Source organism: Papaver somniferum, chromosome 11, assembly GCF_003573695.1.
Source record: "Papaver somniferum cultivar HN1 chromosome 11, ASM357369v1, whole genome shotgun sequence".
Taxonomy (NCBI): Eukaryota; Viridiplantae; Streptophyta; class Magnoliopsida; order Ranunculales; family Papaveraceae; genus Papaver; species Papaver somniferum.
In genome coordinates, this window is record NC_039368.1 from 19,906,200 (window position 1) to 19,924,826 (window position 18,627).

At 37.5% G+C, this 18,627-nt stretch overlaps 4 protein-coding genes and 1 pseudogene across 5 annotated transcripts; 3 read left to right on the forward strand and 2 right to left on the reverse strand.

Moving 5' to 3' along the window:
* Positions 1–442: 442 nt before the first annotated feature.
* On the forward strand, positions 443–6,324 carry LOC113324205 (annotated as a pseudogene).
* LOC113324204 (coatomer subunit beta-1-like) lies at positions 792–2,105 on the forward strand. The gene is made up of 3 exons (XM_026572528.1): positions 792–933; positions 1,049–1,442; positions 1,610–2,105. Exons 1-3 carry the CDS (start codon positions 792–794, stop codon positions 2,103–2,105), a joined length of 1,032 nt encoding a protein of 343 aa, XP_026428313.1.
* Positions 6,325–6,663: 339 nt separating the features above from the next.
* LOC113321618 (thioredoxin H-type-like) lies at positions 6,664–8,300 on the reverse strand. 2 transcript variants are annotated; one of them, XM_026569517.1, is made up of 6 exons: positions 8,038–8,300; positions 7,899–7,936; positions 7,682–7,749; positions 7,424–7,549; positions 7,175–7,297; positions 6,664–7,063 (listed from the first exon to the last, which is right to left on the reverse strand). In XM_026569517.1, the coding sequence occupies exons 3-6, from the start codon at positions 7,700–7,702 to the stop codon at positions 6,917–6,919; spliced, it is 417 nt and encodes a 138-aa protein (XP_026425302.1). In that variant the 5' UTR covers positions 7,703–7,749; positions 7,899–7,936; positions 8,038–8,300; the 3' UTR covers positions 6,664–6,916. The 2 variants fall into 2 exon arrangements, with proteins under 2 accessions (XP_026425302.1, XP_026425301.1); XM_026569516.1 differs by having other exon boundaries at positions 7,424–7,555.
* Positions 8,301–8,618: 318 nt separating this feature from the next.
* LOC113321874 (splicing regulatory glutamine/lysine-rich protein 1-like) lies at positions 8,619–11,871 on the reverse strand. The gene is made up of 4 exons (XM_026569823.1): positions 11,714–11,871; positions 10,299–10,492; positions 9,652–9,901; positions 8,619–9,280 (listed from the first exon to the last, which is right to left on the reverse strand). The coding sequence occupies exons 2-4, from the start codon at positions 10,465–10,467 to the stop codon at positions 8,908–8,910; spliced, it is 792 nt and encodes a 263-aa protein (XP_026425608.1). The 5' UTR covers positions 10,468–10,492; positions 11,714–11,871; the 3' UTR covers positions 8,619–8,907.
* A 113-nt stretch (positions 11,872–11,984) lies between these two features.
* On the forward strand, positions 11,985–16,435 carry LOC113321873 (cysteine desulfurase 1, chloroplastic-like). Its single transcript, XM_026569822.1, has 9 exons — positions 11,985–12,267; positions 12,374–12,670; positions 12,877–13,063; positions 13,743–13,888; positions 13,991–14,063; positions 14,616–14,679; positions 15,244–15,343; positions 15,681–15,839; positions 16,028–16,435. Exons 1-9 carry the CDS (start codon positions 12,040–12,042, stop codon positions 16,196–16,198), a joined length of 1,425 nt encoding a protein of 474 aa, XP_026425607.1. The 5' UTR covers positions 11,985–12,039; the 3' UTR covers positions 16,199–16,435.
* The last annotated feature ends 2,192 nt before the right edge of the window (positions 16,436–18,627 follow it).

Below are 18,627 nucleotides of genomic sequence, written 5' to 3' on the forward strand. Positions count from 1 at the left end.
AAAATTGAAAACCCGGAAATTAGTTAGGTCAAGATTACGTGTCAACAACCAAGTTGACACCAAAATCTGGTATCAACAACAAAAGTTGATCCAAATCTGGTATCAACAACAAAAGTTGATCCCATATCCGATGGCACCGCCGCCTCCATCGCCGGCATCACCACCACCACCACTTTTCAGCATGTGAGATAATAAATGAAATGACCTTCATCTAAATTTTTATTAATATTGAAAAGGTATTATATGATTCAAAATTAAATGGATTACATTTTAGAAGATGAGGGATATAATTATTGATGGATAAGGGAATTTGTGAAATCCATGAAAATGAGAGATATTTATAAAATTTCAATAATAAAAATTTTACTAATAAAAGATGGAATTACGTGGTTTCATATTTTGGTTGATAAACTAACCGTTTGACTTCAAAGATGGTGTTCATTAAAGAAGCTTAAGATGTGAAAATAAAAACAAATCAATTTACGAAAAGTACAAATAATAATTTCTTAATTCGTCAGTCTTTAAGTTTCTATCTGTGTAACTCTTGAAGTAAATATAAACCAAACCTCAATATCAAAATTCACAGGTCCGAGAAGAACACTCCCATTTTTCCTCACCTCTTCATATGCAAGTCAGTGTATCTGGTTTACATTCGCGGTGGATTCAATTTTTTAGGGTAATCGAATTACAAGGTATGTTTTCGTCAGTTTTGTATGGATTTTGTGGAATTAGGGATTATTATGTTTGGCATCTGATCAGAGGATTTTATTTTCTATGTTTTGATTTTGTAGATGGAGAAACCTTGTAGTTTGTTGATTCATTTCGACAAGGGAACACCAGCGCTTGCTAATGAAATTAAAGAATCATTAGAAGGAAGCGATGTTGTTGCAAAGGTTGAAGCGATGAAAAAAGCAGTGATGTTATTACTAAATGGTGAAACACTTCCTCAACTATTCATTACTATTGTTCGTTATGTTTTATTTACCATCAGAAGATCATACAATTCAGAAACTGGTACTTCTTTATTTAGAAATTATTGATAAAACAGGAAAAGTTTTACCTGAGATGATCTTGATTTGTCAGAATTTAAGAAATAAGCTTCAGCATCCAAATGTATACATACGTGGTGTTACACTTAGATTTCTTTGTCGTTTGAAGGAGACTGAAATTATCGAGCCTTTGATCCCGTCTATATTGGCAAACTTGGAACATCGCCATCCTTTTATCAGAAGAAATGCAATTTTGGCAGTTATGTCGATTTATAAACTTCCTCAAGGTGAGCAGCTTCTTGTTGGTGCACCTGACATGATTGAGAAAGCTCTTTCATCTGAGCAAGATCCCTCTGCGAAAAGAAATGCCTTTCTTATGTTGTTCACTTGTGCTCAAGAACGTGCGATTAATTATCTTCTTACCCGTGTTGATAGCATTCCTGAATTGGGAGAGTTGCTTCAGATGGTTGTATTGGAATTGATCTGAAAGGTTTGCAGAACTAATTGTGGAGAGAGGAGGGAATATATTAAGATTATTATTTCCTTGCTAAATGCACCTTCTAATGCTATTATATACGAATCTGCTGGAACCCTTGTTTCACTTTCATCTGCACCAACAGCTATCAGGCTGCTGCCAACACCTACTGTCAACTTCTACAATCTCAGAGTGATAACAATGTTAAGCTTATTGTGCTTGATCGATTAAATGAGCTCAAAACTTCCCACAGGGAGATTATGGTTGATATGATCATGGATGTGCTTAGGGCACTTGCAAGCCCTAATCTCGATGTTCGAAGGAAGACAATTGACATTGCTCTTGAACTAATAACTCCTCGAAACATTGATGAAGTTGTTCAAGCACTGAAGGAGGAAGTTGTGAAGACTCAGAGCACCGAGCTTGAGAAGAATGGAGAATACAGTCAAATGCTTGTTCAAGCTATTCATTCGTGTGCCATAAAGTTCCCTGAAGTTGCTAGCACTGTGGTTCATTTATTGATAGATTTCTTGGGTGATTGCAGTGTTGCTTCGGCTATTGATGTGGTTGTTTTTGTACGCGAGATTATTGAGACCAACCCTAAACTTAGGGTTGCAATTATAGCTAGGCTGTTGAACTGATAACTCCTTGAAACATTGATGAAGTTGTTCAAGCACTGAAGAAGGAAGTTGTGAAGACTCAGAGCACCGAGCTTGAGAAGAATGGACATTGCTCTTGAACTGATAACTCCTCGAAACATTGATGAAGTTGTTCATGCACTGGAGAAGGAAGTTGTGAAGACTCAGAGCACCGAGCTTGAGAAAACTGGAGAATACCGTCATGTTCAAGCTATTCATTCTTGAGCCATAAAATTCCCTGAAGTTGCCAGCATTGTGGTTCATTTATGTGGTTGTTTTCGTACGCGAGATTATTGAGACCAACTCTAAACTGAGGGTTGCAATTATGACTAGGCTCTTGAACTGATAACTCCTCGAAACATTGATGAAGTTGTTCAAGCACTGAAGAAGGAAGTTGTGAAGACTCTGAGCACTGAGCTTGAGAAAATGGAGAATACCATCAAAGGCTTGAGAACAATTGAGAAGTAGTCAGTACAACTACCCCAATGGGATTTACATTGCTCGAAGAAGTGAATCTTGACTAGATAAACTGACCCTTGGTTGAAGGGTAAAATAGCACCAAAGAGCTTCAAGGAATCTGCAGAGACTGCTAAGGAAGGATCATGACTGGTCTGGTAACACAGAATCAAACTTAAGTTACCTTTCTTGTTATAACGGTGTTAATTTTCATACCTGTTTGGTCCTATTCAAAATTTTAACAAAGTATCTTAACAATTGATTGAATCAACTCTGTCGGTGAGGAAAAAATTCACAGTCTCTTTACTGGTGTGAATTATTATCTCTGTGAAACTTTTCTTTTTTGGAAATGATGCAGTGCATTCACCAGTTCTTTTTGCCTCATATTACATTAAGAATTAATCGTTTTCATAGCCTTGTTGAGTTATGGTATAGTTTTTTGATGCTGGACATAAAACCAAGACCTAGTATGAGAAATCTCTGGTCAAGAGCCCAAAGTTTTGACACACCTAAAAATTAGGTGTGTCCACAAAATTGTTCTCGATAGGCGGTTTGGCTTAGAACTTTAATGATGATGGCAACAATACATCCAACAACATTGGAGTTGGCCAGCTTGGCATTTGCTCATGAATTTGGACTGCTTTTATTTTCTATCTTCAGTAGTTGCTGACTTGCAGTAGGCTTTTTCATGAGATGTGATCTATTAGCATTTAGCTCCCACAAGTTTATCCACTTGTCCTCCATCTTTGAATGAGGAGAATGGTGTAGTTGCTGAAATTAATTTCATAAATGAATACTGAATTCCTGCACCAAAAAATCCGACCTAGAGTTTTCTTCTTTAGTTCTTTTACACATTTGAAAAGCTGGAATTGGTTCAGTAATAATGTACTTGGAGAATTTTTATTTCGTTCTGTATACTGAATTTTGAGATAAGTATCAAATTTGAACTTAATTTCATGATGTCTACTGAATTTTGTTGACAGAATGAGAGTTTGTTTTCTTGATCATCTTTTGGTGTTGGAGCTCTCGAGTAAGTTGATAGGTAAAGCCTCATATCTAGTGCTTGGTTGGTTTTAGTACCTTCTATTATTTCAATGAGACTGATGCCTTTCTGCCAAGAATTGCACCTACAGATATAGAGTTTTTTTTTTCTTTTTGGTTTTGAATATTTTAGATATTGGGTTTTAAGAAGGTGAGAAAATTGATTGAGAACGTCATCGAAGTTACATGTGAATTGTATCTTTCTGTTCCATTCCATGAAAAACACCAACAAAATTATTTTCTATCCAGTTTTCTCTATATATTTCTCTCATTTTTAATCCATCAAATCTCTGGTGCTGATAATTCATTATATGTTCCACTTGATAACAACCTCCTGAACTGTGGTTCACCCTCAGAATCTGAGGATACTGATGGTAGGAAATGGGAAGGTGATAACTCAAAATTTGCACCTTCAGACAAAAACACGATAACATCTCGGGCTTCTTTTCAAGATCCTTCTGTTGCTGAAATACCATACATGACAGCCAGAATTTTCACTTCTAATTTCACTTACAGTATTCCTGTTGGTAGTGGTCGAAAAACTGTTCGTCTTAATTTTTATCCAGTATCTTACGCCGGTCGGAATGCCTCTGATGCTATCTTTTCGGTTTCGTCCGGTGGCTATACTCTTCTTAAGAATTTCAGTACATCACAAACTGCTGAGGCTTTGAATTATGCTTTTATTGTCAAGGAGTTCTCTATCAATGTAGATAGTGGAAAACTGAACATAACCTTCACACCATCTTCTGGTTACGCCAACAACTCTTATGCGTTCGTGAATGGGATTGAGGTGATCTCAATGCCGGATATCTACAGTTCAAAAGATAAAGTTCAAATTGTGGGTCAAGCTGCAGGAATTTTCAGAAACATCGATAACTCTACTGCTCTTGAGAATATTGTCCGTCTGAACGTCGGGGGGAATGAGATCTCTCTGGCGCAGGATACTGGTTTATTTCGCTCATGGTCTGATGATTCATTATATATTTATGGTTCACAGTTAGGTGCGACTGATGCTGCATATTCCACCAGAATGAAGATTAAATATGATCCAAGTGTTCGTCCATATGCTGTGCCAGAAAGTGTCTATTTGACTGCTCGAACAATGGGACCAAGCCTAGATGTTAACAAGGATTACAATCTGACTTGGGTTTTTTCTACCTTGTCAGGCTACATTTCTGTGAGTTCCAATCAGTTATAACTCAGGTCAATCAAAGGGTGTTCCAGATCTTCCTCAATAATCAGACTGCCCAGGATGAAGCTGACATTATTTTTTGGACTGGAAATATTGGGAATGGTATCGCCGTGTATAAGGATTATGTAGTAAATGTTCCGAAGGGGGTAGGCCAGCATGATCTATGGCTTGAGCTACATCCTGCTGAAACGAAGTCCAATTATTATGATGCCATCTTAAATGGGTTGGAAATATTCAAGTTAAGTGATCGTGCTGGAAATCTTGCCGGGCCGAATCCAATTCCCGCTCCTGTGCAGAAAGTCATAAAGCCTTCATCTTTGAGCAAATCTGAAAAATCAACAGATCGTGCTGGAATTCTTGGAGGAGGTGTTATTGGTGGAGTGACTGGTGGAGTGGCTGCTTTATGTCTTATTTGTCTAGTTGTCTTTGTGGTATTCCGAAGGAGGAGGCAAGAAGACTCCGGTGCCAGAATTGGGCCAGCTTTGTGGTCTGCACGTTCTATTTATGGTGATACACATCCTCCAGCTTCAGGAAAAACTAACACTACTACTCAAAGCTATGCTTCATTACCTACTTGGCATATTTGCTGAAATGAAAGCTGCTACAAGCAATTTCAATGAAGCTCTTATCTTGGGCATTGGTGGTTTCGGAAAGGTTTACAAGGGTGAAATTGAAGGTGGGACTATTAAAGTTGCCATTAAACGAGGAAACTCCCACTCTGGCCAGGGTGTCCATGAATTCCAAACAGAGATTGAGTTGCTTTCTAACCTGCGCCATTGCCATCTTGTATCTTTAATTGGGTACTGTGAAGAGAACTCTGAAATGATTCTTGTTTATGATTACATGGCACGTGGAACGCTTCACGAACACCTCTACAAGACCCCCCAACCTCCCCTATCATGGAAACAAAGGCTAGCAATCTGCATTGGAGCTGCCCGTGGTTTACATTACCTCCACACAGGTGCCAAAAGAACAATCATCCACCGAGATGTGAAGACGACAAACATCCTCTTGAATGAGAAATGGGTTGCAAAAGTCTCAGATTTTGGGTTATCAAAAACTGGCCTTTCATTGTTTTGTACTCATGTCACTACTGATGTGAAGGGTACTTACGGCTATTTGGATCCGCAATACTTCAGGAGGCACCAATTAACAGAAAAAACAGATGTCTACTCATTTGGTGTTGTGTTGTTTGAGGTCCTCTGTGCAAGAACAGTTCTTGATCCAACCTTGCCAATTGAGCAGGTGATCTTAGCAGAATGGGCTTTACATTGCCACAAGGAGGGCATCCTTGACCAGATAATTGACCCTTACTTGATAGGCGAAATATCACCAGAGTGCTTGAAAAAGTTTGTTGAGATTGCTGAGAAGTGTCTGCATGATAGAGGAATCGAGCGACCATCAATGAGTCATGTTCTTTGGAGCTTAGAATTTGCACTGAAGTTGCAAGAAAGCATGGAAAAATGTGGTGCAACTCACGGCGACATAGATAATGAAGAAACCCCATTTACCAACTACGAGGAGGATTTCTGATGCATCATTAAGACTTGGTTGGAACAAGACAGATTCATGCAGGATGGAGCATGTTACCCTTCAGTGTAATGCACAACCATGATCCATCCTATAGGACACTGAGTTCATCTGATTGATTATAGAGAATGTTACCAAACCCGGACGAACTCTGTGAGATCATGTGTGTTTTACTGGGTTGTCTAGTAATACTGTTTTATTCATGTACTGCACAATCGTAACTGTATATCTTTATTGCTCCGGTTATTGGAATCAATATACTGTTATTAGTATTCAGAGCTTTCCTACATTTGCCGTCGTATGCATCAATGCAATGCAGACATAAAACCTGCACCCAACTTCTTTTAATAATCTTCACAGCTTATATTATCTTATCTAGATGTTGTTGTAGTTGCTAACTTTGAATGTAAAAGCTCATAGGCTAGAGCTACATGTAATTCACATGGAAGGTCGTACATCAGACGAAAACAGTTCCAAGTCTGGTTTGTTTTGAGTTTGTGTGACAATGGGATTCATCAATTAGTGGCATATGCATATAAAGCTAACTAGATACAAAAAATATGACAATGGGATCTCTCTGACAAGTAGTAACTCATTAATTCTTAGATAATTGGTTAAGGATTTCAGTAATTTTCTTCCCAAGATCTGATCTATTTGCTCCAACGAGTTTATCCAGTTGCTCTCCATCTTTGAAGAAGAAGAATGTCGGTGTAGCTTTGATTTCCAGCGAAGAACTGAATTCCTGCAATATAACCATATCTTATATGTTGACTACGCTTGCATGGATTGGAATATTTATAGAAATTGGCCGCTGGTAGCTTTATTTTCAAAATGTATGGGAGTCAGTACTTACTGGGAGTTCGTCAACATCAACTGTAAGGAACACAAGAGAAGGGTATTTTATGGACAACTCGCAGAAATGTGGAGCAATAGTTCTGCAAGGCTTACACCAACTCACGCTGAAGTTCACTAAAACCTGTGCCAGAGGATAAAAGTAATAAAAATAAGCTTTGAGCAGACTTTGAAAATCAACAAGCACTGTAAAACCAAAGCCAAATATATAAAAAAGTGGCCAAGAGGCTAGGCGCAAGCGAAACCATACTGTTTTTCCTTGCTTGTTTGCATCGGCTAGTTGTCTTTCCCAATCAGCTTTTGTTGATACAAGATGAACTTTTCCACCAGCAAAGTTTACATGTTGTTCCTCTATCGAACCGTCATCATCACCACGCTGGAACTATCAAAATTCGATCAAAAAAAAGAAAGATGAACACAATCAAGAACGACAAGTGAAAAATTTGTGCCCGGAAAAAAAACCACTAAGAAGATCGAAAAATGTAAATTTAAGTTGTGTGAAGCTTACACTAATATTGCAATTGCCCATTAATAGTTACGTATACAAGCTTTTGTGATGCGAAACCAAGTGGGGTTCTGCCGAATTCATAATAAATCAATCTATCAGAATATGCATCATATGGCGAGCATGGTTGCAAAAGTACAAGCTATATCATTTGAATAACGGTCAGAAAGAAGATTTGTCAAAGTTTATGAGAGAAAAAGGCAAACCAAGAAATAATTACCTCCAAATTACAGTAATTTGAAGAAACCCCACTTTGATCTACAAAAATGCAACCCAAAATCACCATGAATTAGTAACCATACCGGAATTAAAAAACACAATCAAATTCGGAACACACAAGATATCAAGTTAGAATTTACCTCAGACCAAGCTTGCAACCAAATAAGTCTGTCGATTTATGTTTTTACTTGAGAAATGAATTGAAATTATGAATGTGGGAACCCTGAAACAAGATGTCGATCCAGGAATCATAACAACAAGGCAAAAAAAGTAAAACTCCAGATAAGGATAACACCTTTTTTTTCCCAAAAGGAAAACAAGTAATTTGGTACAATGCGGTGGTAATGGAAGTAGAATGGTTTCAAAACTAGAAGAGGTTTCAGGAATTCTCGTCCATAATCTCTGTTTAAGGATATACGAGGTAATAAAACGTTTCTTTAACCGTAATAACAGAAACCAACCTTAAATCAAGATAACAACTTCAAACCGTTAACTGTATTCCTGAATTGGCGGGAAATATGGTTGATCAGGTGATTTTCATCATCACCACCGACCATATGCTACTGATTTAAAAAAATAAAAATAAATCCCGACTGATGCGTTGCAAGACAGATTTCGCACCACCAGAAGCATACTTTTGTCATAATAAGGGACGCGCTGGCTCGTAAAATTTGGTTCATTGGGCATATTGTGGACCACTGTGCGGATGCTAGATCAGTAATAATGGTTCCATTCCATCTCATTATGTACTATGCAATTAACATTGTGCCAGTTCTTTTATGACGAATAATCAGGCTTAGTACTCGGACAATCCACTACAGAAGAAACAAAGCCGACTTACATAGCTAGAGATTCACTAGAACAGAAGAACTGGTTTTGGGTTAAAACAATTACAATATGTTCATTCAAATTTATAAGAGTTTGGACACCAATCAATCAGTCAATCTTTCATATATCACCCAGCATACATCATTGGTCCTTTTTTTCCTTGGTCGTGGAATTCTGCTTGTTTATTCACTCCTACTCCTGAGGTGATGTTTGGAATTCTTTGTTTTCTTCTTATCTCCATATTTGTCTTTTGATTTATGCTTCCTCTCAGAATAATGTTTCTTTGAGCTGCTCCGCGACTTGTCCTTTTTTTCCTTCCTCCGACTCCCTTCATGGTCTGAATCACTTTCAGATGAGGACGACTTCCTAGATGTTTTCTTCAGAAAAGACGGTTTGTCTGGCCCAAGAAGAGCACGATGTTCCAAATCTTCTCTCACTGATGCATCATCGGGACGTGCTAAAAACTTCCCTTTCGGATCCAAATCTGAACGTGAAGGAAGATAAGGACCTGTTTCATCCATTCTGGATCCTATTGCACCTCTACCACGTTTTATCCTGCCAACAATTAAGAATTCCTATCATTTAAAAGCAAGCTTACACTTTATCTACATGTCCATGTCCAACTAAACCGTTTATAAGTCCCATTCTGAAACCTAACCCCCTTTTTCAAATCTTTCACAGAATGAACATCCATCTATGGGTTAAACTTAAGTGGAAGAGGAGCCACTTAAACATAAAACCAAAACCTATGAATGTGATTACAAATGTCTAACCCTTAATTCCTTGTACAAGAAGGTCAATGAAAAAGAACTACAAACTAAAGTTTTCTCTATGATATCCAATCGTCAACATGTGATGTAAGCATGCAAAACAGTAAACCAAGAACAAAAACTGACATATAAAAAAGAACAGGCTAGGTTACATACCTTGAGTGCAAAAATTCTTCAACCTCTTCATCCCTAAGACCACTACTACCATTTTCACCAGTGTTGCAATCTTCCATTTTTCTTTTTCTTGGCGTGCCTACTTCAGCATCAGTTGTCTCAGTTTCCCTGGTGGAGGGGCTATGGTGCCTACGACTGCTCCCATCTCTTGATTTTCCTCGCAGTCTATTCTCTAGCTCTATCTCTTTCTGCCGGACTCGCCACATTTCACCCATTTCCACAACTCGATTTGCTGAACAATTTCAGATTTCAAAAATAAGCAACTACAAAGAATTTATGAAACACTGTGGAGAACTGAAGCGGGATAGGAGGAATTTCATGCCTTATGTTGTCCCCACCAAATGGGATCCAACCTCTCTAGAGTTTTGATGCAAAAGCTTTGGAAGGGTGTGGATGGATGTTAACTTAGCTGCCCTATAATGTTAAAAAATGCTGGTTAATCTAATTAATGTGCTTTTACTTACTGAAGCATGCTTTTCCTCTAACTACAAAAAGGAAATTCACGGTGACTTAAAACTTGCAGGTGCAAAGCTGATGCACTGTTAACACTATGCTAACCAATAACATTAAAACACAACATACATGTATCTATTTAAGTAACATGTTTTCTAGAAGGAAATTAAACTAACCTTGTTGCACCCCACGTACAGTTGCCGTAAGAAACCGTGAATTTGGCCGACCTCTTACTTTGGGTTGGAGAAGATAAGCATGTACACCTTCTCTATCAGCTTGGCGGCGCAGTTCTGCTGCCTCTCTCATAAGTATTGAAGCTATCCTATTCTCTGTCTCCAGATCCATTTGGCTAGCTATGAAGTATGCCTCTCTGCAGTTTAAATCTATTCATATGAGTACATCACTGTGATATGTAAAGCATTACATATGAGACCTTATAAGTATGGATCGCAAACTAAAAAGCATTCCAACCGAACACTAAAAGAAAACCATAGCATGTTATATATATGTAAATACAATGCTCAAAGCAACAAATAGCACAAACCCAAATTGACAAATCCAGATATCAACAAGTTAACAAACCAACAAACATGGTCCCTTTCGACTATTTAACAAGTGATTGATTTCTTGCATATTTTTTCTTTTGATAGTCCAAAAAAAAACATGAACTCCACTAGGGATGAGAAATCACCAAATGGAAAAGAAAAATACAACCACTTTTTGACATGCTTATCTTTTTGCAACACTAGCATGTTCCCTAATACTCAACTGCTGAAACAAATATCCTCCGGTTGGATGTTAAAACCGTCAATGTCCAAATAGAAATCTAGCTACTGGACCGTGAATCGGAAGATTACGTCACGGTATTAACAGACTAACATTCAATTATCGAGTTAATAAAACTACAAATTCGCAATTTGCATCTTAATTTGCACCTAGCTCACAGCTGTTCACTGGCCTTGACCTAATTCAAAATGGAGATGATGGGTATGGTTGGTCAAATATTCTAAAACCTCATCTAAGTATAATTATAGCAAACATTCAGAAGATCTATACAAGTTTACCAAGGTAAGAAAACCAGATAAACCTGATCCCTAAGTCTGTGGTAAGCATATTCTCCAAATAAAAATTAGACATTCCAAGGCTAGCTAAACAAAATGCATATCGGTGACTGAGCCAATTCCTTCTCTAATGATCCTAAGACTCCCCCCACAATCCTACACTACTCACTGTAATCATAATGATATAAATATGTAAGAAATCTCAATCTAAACCTATTTTTTCTTTTCCTAAATCCAACAACTAAACCAAAATTTCTTCCATACCATCCATCTCACAACTAAGTTCTCTCCTTCTTCAGTAGAAACCCTAAAATCTCGAAATCCGAATGAAGACAATCAAAAATTTGTTAAGCATTCCCTACATCCCTCATTCAACATCTCTTGTAAATTTCTGCCTCAAAATCACTAAAATTTGATCTTTTTCTTGCTCAACTAGAAAACTAGGTGCTTCAGACAATCTCAAGATTCAGTTTTTCCCAAACTAAAGATTCAGAAAACAAAAACAAAAAAGTTTATCGATTCCGGTGTACCTGCGTATTCTTTGATGTGACCGGGTCTGCACAAGACGATCTGAGCTTTAATCTCCGAAGATATTAGACAGATTTTAGGTGGAAGTCCTCCTCTCGACCAAGATGCTGCCCTGCCCTGCCCTAGAAAAGGAGAGAACTTTATTTTCCAACTCTAGTTTATTTCAAGGAAAATATTTTCACTAAGTAAATATTTCCCACAGCGTGAAAATAATTCCCCACCGCCTTATAAAAGAGCCACGCGTATACAAAATCCTGTAAACATTTGCCTAGAAATTGTTTTCATAAAGATTACATAAAGCAAAACAAATTTAGTTGGTTATCTCGTAATGATTCGGTATCTGGAGAAGATGAGTTCGAACCCAATCTGTTATCGTTCTCCAATGGGAACTCTACTTCCCAATCATCCTTCTCCTCTCAAAACCCTAAACCCTAATTTTACCTCTATACCTATCCGGAATGGATTCAAACGGTTTTCTTCTTCAATAGCTGTGAAACCAGTTCAATCAGCTTCACTTGGAGATATTACCAAACCTGATTTCCCAATTCTTCATCAGGTTAGTGGATTCTGTTACTGTATATGTTTACTTCAAAGGGTTTTTTTGTTTTTTTTTTGGTAATTTGATAATTTACAAGATGTTTCTGTTGAAATGAAATTGGTAGGTGCTTGAAAATGGAAAGAAATTAGTGTATCTGGATAACGCAGCGACTTCTCAGAAACCGACTGTTGTTTTGAATGCTTTGAATGATTATTATTCAAGATATAATTCCAATGTGCATAGAGGCGTGCACACTTTGAGTGACATGGCCACGAATGCATATGAGTCTGCAAGGACGAAGGTGGCGAATTTTGTTAATGCACCACAATCTCAAGATATTGTGTTTACAAGAAATGCAACAGAAGCTATAAACCTAGTGGCCTACTCTTGGGGACTTGCAAATTTAAAACTGGGAGATGAGGTTTGTATTCTCTTATAGACTTGTGACATGCATTTCCTGTCTAAGATTTGTTTTTGAAGTTATGAAGAAGATGTTACACTTGTATTACCAAACGTGTGCACGTTCCAGAAATCTTCAGCATAGCATCAAAAGGATCAAATTTGGCTGTCACCATTCAAGGTCTTGCGACTCATTCTTCTCTCTTGTTTGATTTGTGTTCCTTGCAGATCATCCTTACGGTAGCTGAACATCATAGTGCTATAGTTCCTTGGCAAATTGTTGCTCAAAAAACTGGCGCTACTCTGAAATTTGTTACTTTAACAGAAAAGCAAGTTCCAGATGTCTTGCAATTGAAAGAAATGATTTCAAAGAACACAAAGCTTGTGGTAGTCCACCACGTATCTAACGTTCTTGGTAAGTGCTGTATTAATTGTAGAGGCTCTTCTTTTTCTTTTTCTTAACTTGTATTTCTTGGTAAAGGTTTTATTTGTCCAAGTTTTAAAGGCTGTCATCCAGGTTATGTTTCATATGTATGTTAGTAGTCACCAAATTGCAACTCTAGGATTTGAAGTCTGTAGCTTGAGCAAGGTAAAGCTGCTTTACTGAAAGTATTGTACTAGCTGAAGGGTCTTTGAGTATTGATCTAAATAGCAGAATTTTCAAGAAACAAAGAGAGTAGACTTCATTTTGAGTTTTTGACTCTAAGGCTAGGTTGTAAACTACTTTCCATAAAAATACTTATCCAGCAGTGGACTGAGTTCTCCTCAACCACCATCTAAGCTTGGACAGTGCAGTTAGTGGTTAGTAGATTGTACACTGCTTCCATACCTCCTCTCAAACATTAGTGTCTAGTATAATGTATCTGGTAGACATTATCTTTTTGTTGTCATCAGCAGACTAATAAAAGAAGTCTGCTATCTGCTCTGGCATTTTGATTAGTTCATTACAAATACAACCAAGCTGGGGTTCACCTTGTTGTACTTCACAAGACAACATATAGCTTCAAAATCAATGATTTCTTACTTTCTTATAGTTGTTGTCATTAAGTAAAAGGATATTACGATCACATTTTTATGCTCTCCTCTTTTCGTAGGCTCTTCTCTTCCTATTGGAGATATCACAGCATGGGCACATAGTGTTGGAGCGAAGATGCTGGTAGACGCCTGTCAAAGTGTTCCTCACATGGTGGTTGATGTGCAGAGTCTGGATGTTGATTTTCTAGTTGCATCTTCACATAAGGTATGAGGTATAAAGGTTGCTGCTTCTGATATTTACTGTACACTTCTGTGAACTTTTGCTTAAAGATTCTCATCTCGTAGTTGAGTAATAAATGTGTCTCAGATGTGTGGGCCTACAGGCATTGGATTTTTGTATGGGAAAAGCGAGCTCTTGTCCGTCATGCCTCCTTTCCTAGGTAAATTTTATTGTATATGTGAAAGTGATGTAAATTCCTTTTTCTTCTGGTGGTTTTATCTTTCAAAGAATTTTTTTGTTGTTTCTTGGAAAAGTTAGGTTTCAGAATAACAAGAAATAATAATAATAGAAAAAGGGAAAATAGAGAGTCATGAAATAAAAATACAAGTAATGGAAAATAGACAAAAGCAGTCTACACCTCAACAGCACTAGTAATGCTGATGACGGTATAGAAAGTGATCAAACGTGATTCCTCTAAATAAGGGTTTGGGGCAGAGTCGTGAAACTGAATATAGCTGATGCTCGTAGTTTCAGCCGGAGTGACTCCAAACACCCTTTTCTACGCTCCCAAACTCTGTGATTGAATTCCTTCCGGAACTGCCAAAAATAAAAAATTATTACTTGTCTTGATTCTTGAAGTGGCACACCAAATCTTCCATAAGAAATGCGTCTTAGCTCGTAGTTTCTTATGTTTATTCTCTGTGTGCTTGCATTTTTATTTCCTAATATGGAGACTCAATTGTACACGCCTGATGTTGATTTCATGTTCCAGGTGGTGGTGAAATGATTGCCGATGTATTTCTGGACCATTCTACTTACGCAGAACCTCCATCCAGGTTAATAAACTTGTATAGAATTTCTGACTAATAAACTACTGCATGATAAGAGGATACTGACATGAGGATAGGAGAGTAACATGAGAGACACATAATGACCAGTATCTAAAATGTTCCTGTGATGAACAGTATCTAAAATGTTTTGAATTCCACTTGGTAATGGAACCTGGATGCAACCAAAAATATACATCACAAGTTTGAGATTTCTCTTTTTCATCCATCTCCATATGTTTTTCGATTATTTTAGCTCATAGCTGGTCGAAGCACATGCTTAGAATTTCGAACGAAGTTTGAACTTGAACCTGACTTTAAGGATGCCTACATCCTTTGGAATGAATAATATGGCAGCTGTTCGGTGATTGTGAAGGTTGGAAAATATCTTACTGGGGTGTGTTATTAGTAATTACTCTTAGGCCTTAGGGAATTTGGGAGTGTCTCTCTCTGTTGTCAGGATTGGGATTTATACACTACGGGTGAAGTTTATAGAGGAGAGTTAGTTTTATTTTAGTGTGATCACTTTTAACTCACCTGCTTAAGCCTATATCAACTGGTTGGCTCAATCAGGTTTGAGGCTGGAACACCTGCAATTGGAGAAGCGATAGGTCTTGGAGCAGCAGTGGATTATTTATCGGGAATTGGCATGCAAAAAATCCAGGACTATGAGGTGACAGTTTCTCCTGCTATTTTCTTTCTTATGTATGATTCCTTAAATGTTCGGACTTCGATATCTATTTTGATAGTTTTTAGCTGAAGTCCATAGTGGAAATTGCTACTTTGCCAACACTATGTCGTACTTGTCTGACTCTTGTGAGGAATATAGATAATAGTTTGCTATATATGCCTTCAAGGTTATAACAGTTGCTTCTTGTTCTCTCATCGTGAATTGGATGTGTGCTGTGTGCATATATTTGTAAATAATTTGGTGCAAACAATTTGGCTTAAGGTTTGCTTATATGTAGAGGTTGCTTAATGCATACCTTTGTCAATTTCACCTTTTTCAGATAGAGTTGGCTGGTTATCTCCACGAAAGCATGCGTTCCATTCCCAAAATGCGCATATATGGCCCTGCTCCTTCTCGAACTGTTCATCGAGCTGCTCTTTGTGCATTCAATGTTGGCACTATCCAGCCAACAGATATTGCCGCTTACCTTAATACAATAGTATGATTAATAAACCCTCATTATTTTCGTTAAGCATGCTGATTGACATATCTTCATTAATTGTCTGTTTTTAGAGAGTGGGAGTCTTTTTTGAGGCATGTTCCATTGAAGGACCACACTACCGTAATGCAGTCCCAGTCTTACATCTTAATCGCTTAATGATCTGGGTTATTCTTTTTGTGTTGTAGCACGGTGTGGCGATCAGATCAGGTCATCATTGTGCTCAACCTCTACATCGCCATCTAGATGTAAATTCAAGTGCACGTGCTAGTCTATACTTCTACAACACCAAAGAAGATGTTGATACTTTCATAGAGGCATTGAAAGACACTGTTGGTTTTTTCTCTTCACTCGAGTAAAAAGGTTACTTTCCTCCCCGTGTTCTATTCCATACCTACTTGTTTGATTTTGTAGTTTTGCTAGGTGTCTTGTGTTTAAACATTTATTAATTTACACTACATAATAGTACAATAATAGCATCTTGCTGCATGCCCCTTCATATTGTTGTGTCTTGAACATTTTTCCTTTTTCAGAGGGACATTATGCATTGTCAGTCCCACATAAAGCTGTATCACTGAGTTATACCTTTCCCTTTACACTTTGGAATATTACTCTGATATCAGACCACAAAAAGAACCATATTTTAAATGGAAACAAAGGGAACAAGAAAATTTGGGATATTACTTCCTATGTAAAGCAAAGTTACAATTGAGGAGTATCATTTTGAAACGAAATTTCCCTTCGGCTACACATCGTTATAGTCGAGGGGATCAATAGCCAGTAGGCCCTTGCAAGTTGCAACAGAGCCTCGAGTCTCTGACCGAAGTAGAAGCTTGTAAAACAATTAGTCCCCTAATATTATGACAGTGAAAGCACCTTTTGGTAAATCCTACTTGTGTGTTTGTTCTACCTTAGTTGGAATTCAACCAATGCATGAGTGAACTGGTGTATCAACTCTTTGGAATTTATGGGACTGTCTTTGACTACTTTCAGTCAATTATAGTCTTCGGTACGAATCTTTTCCTAGTCACTTTTGCAGTCTGTTTTACAATCAGGAGACCAGTAAGGATTTTCAGTTTGCTGATTTGACGATGAAAAGTGTAAACAGAGTGTGAGAATAATCTGAGGAGTATAATGGAAGAGTACTTTTCTTTGATTGAAACTGAAATTGTCTAGTTCCATTAGTGTTCCAATTCAAAGGAAGGCATAGGAAAAGGGTTGTATTAGTGTGGTAGTGACTGGTGACTATCTAGCCATCTCTAGGTTAAGAATGTTGTTTTTAGAATTATGATGATGAAATTAGTAGTTATATAAAAAGAAGTGGACCTAATGAAATCCAAGTCTCCACAATCATGGTTTGGATTCATTTAGGTGGTGGGTTTAGCTTAAGATTTACTCTTTGGAAGTTCCGTCCCCCCACATAGTATCCTGATAAAGTTGTCCATTATTTTCTTGAATGTGGATTTGCAGTCATGCACGTGCTCATTATCTTCCTTACTCCCTTTGTTGGGGACTAGTTTGGTATTGCTTGTGGTTTCGTGGAAACATGTAGTAGATGTCTTGTACCTCGTTGATATCACAAAAATGCAACGTTTCAACCACTTTCAAAACCTCATCTTTTGAGGCTGCTATCTGTTTTGCTTGGTGCATTCGTGCCAGTCGAATGTTAAACAAGTCTAGTGATTGTTGTATGTATATTAAAGCTTACTCACTAGTAAGAAGGCTAGCCGTATATTTTTATCATGGCTTTTCATCTTGTTCCGAAGGACCAATAAGTGCTTTTGCTTCTCCAGAAGTTACTCTAAATTTTATCTTGCCTACTACTTTTTGACTCTTTTAACTTGAGTCCAAAAGTTAATTCAACGATAATATGTGCAACAATAGAACACTATCTAAAGAAGTCAATTCTAATTTCAACTTTAATACACCAATGAGAACCTGAGTTATTGGAATGCCACGGTATGTTGTTGTGTATCCCAAATTCTGTTTTTTCTCCTTTCAAAAGCAAAAAAATATCAACAAAATCTTACAGTAAGGATTCCATGAAATAACCTTTGGAGACAAAGTTCTCAAAATGTATTGAATTTTTTGTATTAAAAACATTTATATGGAATATGTTTTAGATAAATTCCTCTCTCAGATTCTTGTAATTGCCATTTTAGATGAATCAGACATAATTATCCGCGGATTAAATAAGACAAGTCAACTGGTATCTATGCTCTAATTTACGTTCATTCCATGGAAGAATAAAAGAAGATTATAAACTACTATTATTAGTGATAATTATTAGTAAATTTAAGAAAAAGAATTAGAAACGGAGAAAAGGAGATTCACAAAAGGAGTACAGTCCTAGTCCTACTACTGCCCACCAATCTGTTCTCCGCGGGACCCACCATCCAAAAACACTTGGATTTGTTACTTTACAACGTGAAGAATGACAATGCGGTCTGAAACGTGACACGTGTCAAAATCAGGAATATATCTTTTCGATTTCAACTACCACAGCCGCCTGTTGGTTTCAAACTGTTGCAATTGGTACGATCAGTGGCTGTCGGGTGGTGGTGTTGGTGGGGCACCGCCTACCCTATGCCTATGACTGGGTCTCATTTTCAATTTGTTTAGCAGCCACCCTACTTGAGAGCTTAGTGTCCTGGCTAGAACTTGCACAGCCCCCAAAGGAATTATTAGCGTATGTACTAGGTAAATAACGTCTTGATGGTCATTATAATAAGGTGATGAAAATAAGAAAAGATACTACTTCCTCTGTTTTTTGAAACGTAAATGATTA

Bases quoted from the DNA above. Each gene is read 5' to 3' on its own strand.
- LOC113324204 (XM_026572528.1), top strand. From the start codon at position 792: ATGGAGAAACCTTGTAGTTTGTTGATTCATTTCGACAAGGGAACACCA. The intron at 934-1,048 runs GTGAAACACTTC...TTGATAAAACAG, and splicing joins AGTGATGTTATTACTAAATG to GAAAAGTTTTACCTGAGATG. The intron at 1,443-1,609 runs GTTGCTTCAGAT...CTGCACCAACAG, and splicing joins AGCATTCCTGAATTGGGAGA to CTATCAGGCTGCTGCCAACA.
- LOC113321618 (XM_026569516.1), bottom strand. From the start codon at position 7,702: ATGGGCAATTGCAATATTAGT. The intron at 7,298-7,423 runs GTATGGTTTCGC...CCTCTGGCACAG, and splicing joins CAAACAAGCAAGGAAAAACA to GTTTTAGTGAACTTCAGCGT. The intron at 7,064-7,174 runs GTAAGTACTGAC...GTTATATTGCAG, and splicing joins TTGATGTTGACGAACTCCCA to GAATTCAGTTCTTCGCTGGA.
- LOC113321874 (XM_026569823.1), bottom strand. From the start codon at position 10,467: ATGGATCTGGAGACAGAGAATAGGATAGCTTCAATACTTATGAGAGAG. The intron at 9,902-10,298 runs GTTAGTTTAATT...GAAATTGTTCAG, and splicing joins TGTACGTGGGGTGCAACAAG to CAAATCGAGTTGTGGAAATG. The intron at 9,281-9,651 runs GTATGTAACCTA...AATTGTTGGCAG, and splicing joins GAAGAATTTTTGCACTCAAG to GATAAAACGTGGTAGAGGTG.
- LOC113321873 (XM_026569822.1), top strand. From the start codon at position 12,040: ATGATTCGGTATCTGGAGAAGATGAGTTCGAACCCAATCTGTTATCGT. The intron at 12,268-12,373 runs GTTAGTGGATTC...TGAAATTGGTAG, and splicing joins ATTTCCCAATTCTTCATCAG to GTGCTTGAAAATGGAAAGAA. The intron at 14,064-14,615 runs GTAAATTTTATT...TTCATGTTCCAG, and splicing joins CGTCATGCCTCCTTTCCTAG to GTGGTGGTGAAATGATTGCC.